Here is a 556-nt window from a genome sequence, read left to right on the forward strand (position 1 = left end):
TCACTCTCTACAACTGCCTGAAAGGAGGGTGCAGTGAGGTGGGTGCTGGCCTCTTCTCTAAAGTAACAAGTGATAGGACAAGAGGAAACGGCCTCAAGTTGCACCAGGGGAGGTTTAGGCTGGATATTAGAAAAAATTTCTTCACTGCAAGAGTGATCAGGCATTGGAACAGGCTCCCCAGGGAAGTGGTGGAGTCACCATCCCTGGAGGGGTTCAAGAAGCGTGTAGATATGGTGCTGAGGGACATGGTTTAGTGAGTTAGGTGGTGTTGGGTTGGACTTGATGATCCTTGAGGTCTTTTCCAACCTTAATGATTCTATGATACTGGCGTGCTGTAATGTCAGACAAGTTCCTGTTAACCTTCAAACCACTCACAGCCATTTCTGATTTATTTTTATGTGAAAAAGCCAGTGATTCCTTTTAGAAAAAAACGTTTAATTCCTGTTCTATTTTTTGTCTCTTTTGGGGGTGGGTTTTTCCAGTGTTACACCTCTACTTCCAAGTATACTTCAACAGCCAGTGAGGACCCTCACGTACTATGGCTTGCGTAAGGGAA

At 45.0% G+C, this 556-nt stretch overlaps 1 protein-coding gene across 1 annotated transcript in view; it reads left to right on the plus strand.

Annotated features, from left to right (window-relative positions):
* Positions 1–482: 482 nt before the first annotated feature.
* Positions 483–556, plus strand: part of MRPL35 (mitochondrial ribosomal protein L35) — a gene marked incomplete at its 5' end in the record, with an annotated part of 569 nt that continues 495 nt past the window's right edge. Inside the window, 1 exon segment of the mRNA XM_010076563.1 lies at positions 483–555. Coding sequence (XP_010074865.1) covers positions 483–555 — 73 coding nt within the window.

The sequence above is a fragment of the Pterocles gutturalis genome, unplaced genomic scaffold (genome assembly GCF_000699245.1).
Source record: "Pterocles gutturalis isolate BGI_N339 unplaced genomic scaffold, ASM69924v1 scaffold38138, whole genome shotgun sequence".
Taxonomy (NCBI): domain Eukaryota; kingdom Metazoa; phylum Chordata; class Aves; order Pterocliformes; family Pteroclidae; genus Pterocles; species Pterocles gutturalis.